Consider the following 3,792-nt stretch of genomic DNA (forward strand, 5'->3'; position numbering starts at 1 on the left):
GTTGCGCGGGTGGGTGTTCATCCCCGTCAAGGTGATTACAATGAAGGACGCTGCTGCCTGCCGCTGCAGCCCCATTGTGTGTGTCATGTGTCGCCGGCGGGCGCTTTTCTCGGACGCGCTGCTCTGCTGCAAGCGGCCAGTTCGGCAGAAATACGTGACCAAATGGTTTCTGGGGTCGTCGTGGGGGCAAGAGATATGACGAGAGAAATATGTAAGTTTTATGAAAACAAGATTGTTTTATTATTCACCTTGCAGTTTTAGCAGTCATTGCAAATCTGTTATTTCGCAGTCTTCAGTCAACAGTTTGGGCAATCATAAAGAGGCAAAGTCAAAATTGAACCAACAATTACACCAGAATATCAAAAATGGTGGGGATGATTGCAAATGCTCTAACCACAAGATTCCTCCTCGATCCTCAGGTACAAATAAATTAATATATCACAGTAATCACCAAACATCAAAATCTGTCAGTACTATTATAAAAGTGAAAACTGTGCAAAAATATTACATTGAAAATTCAAGAACAAACACTATAACTTTTTCTTAGAAAAAATGGAATTTGCTATAATTTAACTTCAAAACTATAAATATAGATATAACTCTGTTTTCTTTGAGAACAAACATAATTTTGTCAGAGACGAGAACAAAAACAAATTTGTATGTTTCAAAATATTTAACAGGGACGAAATTAAAATCACATACTTCCTCTGCTACCACAGAACAGAACTTTTACAAAATCTTAAAAACTATTAAAGCTCATTAATCGGCTCAACAAGTGAGCCGCGGGTGCGCCGACCACGTAGCCGGGCCGGCAGTCAACAGCCTTCCACATAAAATTATCAAAATACGCATCTGAATAGAGATCTGGCAACGTCATATACCTATCATATGTCCAACTATGTACACACTTTAAACACCAATTTCATTGATCACATAACGCTTCCTAACTTAGTGCTGCTCGCAGGGCGGCCGTTCACCAGGGCCTCCAGACGGAGCCCTCGTCGCCAGACTCCAGCATGGTGGGCTCGGACTCGCTGGCGCAGCTCGGTCCGGGGCTGAGCGGGGGCGTGTAGGGGCTCTCGAGGGGGCGGGTGACGGTCATCTCGGTGGCGCCGCAGTGGTCGCGACAGGGGCAGTCGCCGCCGTCCACGCCGGGAGGGCAGCCGGTGGGCACCTGGACGTCGGCGTCGATCTTGCGGATGCAGGTGCCGAGGTGTTGCAGCAGCTTGGCGCTGGTGGAGCGGTCCACGGCGGGCACGGCGTGCACAGTCAGGTAGTTGTTGACCTCGGCGGCGCAGTGCGTGAAGCCGGCGCGGAAGCGGTCCGCGTACGCAGACTCGGGGGTGAGGCCGAGCGCGCGCTGGCGGCGCAGGTTGTGCAGGTGGCGCACGGTCAGCTCCAGGATGTCGGCCTTCTCCAGCTTGCTCACGTTCTCGCCCTCGGAGGCCAGGGCGCCGACCATCAGCTCCTTCAGCTCGTCCAGGCAGCGGTTGATGCGGGCGCGGCGTTTGCGCTCAAGCATGGGCTTCATCACCTGAGGGAGGCAAAGGAGAGGGTGGCGTTAGACGGCTGGTTCACAGGTGGCAGGTCGCGGGGTCACAGGGGGGAGCAGCGGAGAGGGGGAGTGGCGGCGGCGGGGTCAAAGACTGGCTCGCGAAGCTTACCTTTCTGTACTGGTAGGTCCTGGAGATGGGCTCGTGTTCGTAGTCGCCCATGTTGGGGTAGGAGGTGGCGATGCTCTCCGCGTGAGAAGGCATGATGAGATAATGATGATGATGTAAATCCAAGAGGGCGATGCACTGGCACAGTTGCACTTCACGTCGCGTCGTCGCTACGTCGCCGTCGTCAGAGGTAAGAGCGAGAAGTCGCGCGCACCGAGAGAGAGCTGCTCTCCGCTCCGAGTCTCGCACTGGAATGAGGTCTGAGAGGAGGCCTGTTGCTCGCTCCGCTCGAGCCCCGGGGCCGCGACGGTCCCACGCTCAGGCAGGCACCCCGTCAGCCGGCGGGGCGGTAGTGGTGGGGGTGGCCGCGGGGGGAGGAGCGGAGGGGGCGGGCGAGGGGCAGTGCACAGGCACGCACTGCGCGCCGCATACCCTCACTCGGGAGCGCTTCGGCTGCCGCTCGGCTCGGGCTCGGCGGGCGGCTCGGGCTCGGCAGAGGCCGCGCGAGCGAGGGCGCGAGCGCGCGCGCGGGCCGGGCGCGAAGCGCGGGCGCAAGGCGGGGCGGAGAGGGGCGGGGCGAGACGGGCGGCGGGCTCGGTGGCTCGGGTCGGGCGGGCGGCCGGGCAGCACGCCGGGCGGGGCGGGGCGGGCGGGGCGGGGCGTCCGTTGCGCACCCGTATAATGGCTCGAGCCTCGGGCGGGCGGACGGACGGCTAGGCCCCAGCAGCCAGCAGCAGGCGGGCAGCCCGGCGGCGAGGCGAGGCAGTAGTTGACTGACTGAATGACTGAGTGAGTAAGCGGAGGCCCCGAGGCTCTTCGCCGTGGGAAACAGCGCCCCGGCTACATTCCCACAGTCAATCAGGCAGGCTGCTGCTGGGCTGCTGCAGCAGCAGGCCGGCTGCGCGCGCTCACCCACACACTCGCACGCACACGCCGGCCACATGCCCGCACATGTTGCGCGCGACACAGTGGCCGGGGCCGGGCGCGCGCGCCGCCCCCGCGCCAGGGCGGGGGGTCCGGTCAGCGACGGCGCCAGCTGCCGCCGGCCCCGCGCACTGCGTCGCCGACCATAACGCGACCACGCACGCGATGACCACCCGCGCAGACCAAACAGACGCGGCGATGCCGCCGACGGGCCGCATGCAGTTTAGTGATCTCCCAGAAAGTATAGTACGCACTGAAAAGGTGCCAAGTCTTGCCTTTCCTGGGGCACTAACAAAATTCTGAGTTTCGTACCCCTTGTAAAGACACTCTCAGTGGCTTTCAAAGGTGGGACCTAGTACTTTTGTTTGTTTTGTGCGTTCGTTTCTCTTAGCTTGATTCTGGAAATCGTATGAGCTCGGCGCGCCTGCGAGACTCGGGATAGGCCACCCCGCGGCACACGCGTGCACTGCACACGAGATTGTGCCTACCCATCAGGCGCCATGAGAGCTCGCAATGTCTGAACTTTGCAAGTTCGTGACGGCGAATGACGGACGTTACTTTCGAGGCGATTTCTGGTAACGTTCCGGGACAGACTGGAAGCATTTGGTCGCGCACACATGCCGGGTATTCAGGAGATAGGAAGGCGCGCCGGGGAAGTGAGTGGTGCAGTCAGCGGCTTATACAGCTTGTTTTCACCCGGCCGTCCGGCGTAAAACCTTAACCCCTGGCCTCTTACTCGGAATTAATCCGGCTAGCGTCCATACGGCCCTGAGGTCCATTCGCCCCGCCGTTGTGTTGCCCTCTTACAACCTTTTTATATTTTTTTACGTCTATGTGTAAAGACGGAAGGCACGGCGGCGGCGCGGGGGAAAAAATTCCCCCCTTTTGAGAGGAGAAAACACGCTGCGCAAACAAGCCGGCGCAGGCAGGCAGGCGGGCAGGCAGGCAGGCGGGTGCGCTGGGCGCCCCCGGTGTGTGTTAGTTAAGCCCCTTCTTTAAGCGGCGCTGCATAAAGCGAGGGCGCAGGGCAGCGCGCGGATTTCCAGCGTCCAGCAGAAAAGTGTGCCCCGGCGGTAATTAGGTGCTATTCCGCTGCGCCCTTTACACCGCGGCGGGGCGCGGCGGGGCGGGGCGGGGCGGGGCGGGGCGAGGCGCTGCGCCCTGCGTTGGAGTCTCCAGCAGGGGGCCAGCCCTGCCCGGCCCGGGC

General features: G+C 60.2%; 1 protein-coding gene across 1 annotated transcript; it reads right to left on the reverse strand.

Annotated features, from left to right (window-relative positions):
* Positions 1-212: 212 nt before the first annotated feature.
* Positions 213-1,960, reverse strand: LOC113217091 (enhancer of split mbeta protein-like). Its single transcript, XM_026436931.2, has 2 exons — positions 1,665-1,960; positions 213-1,534 (listed from the first exon to the last, which is right to left on the reverse strand). Exons 1-2 carry the CDS (start codon positions 1,755-1,757, stop codon positions 974-976), a joined length of 654 nt encoding a protein of 217 aa, XP_026292716.1. The 5' UTR covers positions 1,758-1,960; the 3' UTR covers positions 213-973.
* Between the last annotated feature and the right edge of the window lie 1,832 nt (positions 1,961-3,792).

The sequence above is a fragment of the Frankliniella occidentalis genome, unplaced genomic scaffold (assembly GCF_000697945.3).
Source record: "Frankliniella occidentalis isolate FOCC.00 unplaced genomic scaffold, Focc_3.1 Scaffold22, whole genome shotgun sequence".
NCBI classification, from domain to species: Eukaryota; Metazoa; Arthropoda; class Insecta; order Thysanoptera; family Thripidae; genus Frankliniella; species Frankliniella occidentalis.

Bases quoted from the DNA above. Each gene is read 5' to 3' on its own strand.
- LOC113217091 (XM_026436931.2), bottom strand. From the start codon at position 1,757: ATGCCTTCTCACGCGGAGAGCATCGCCACCTCCTACCCCAACATGGGC. The intron at 1,535-1,664 runs GTAAGCTTCGCG...TGCCTCCCTCAG, and splicing joins GGACCTACCAGTACAGAAAG to GTGATGAAGCCCATGCTTGA.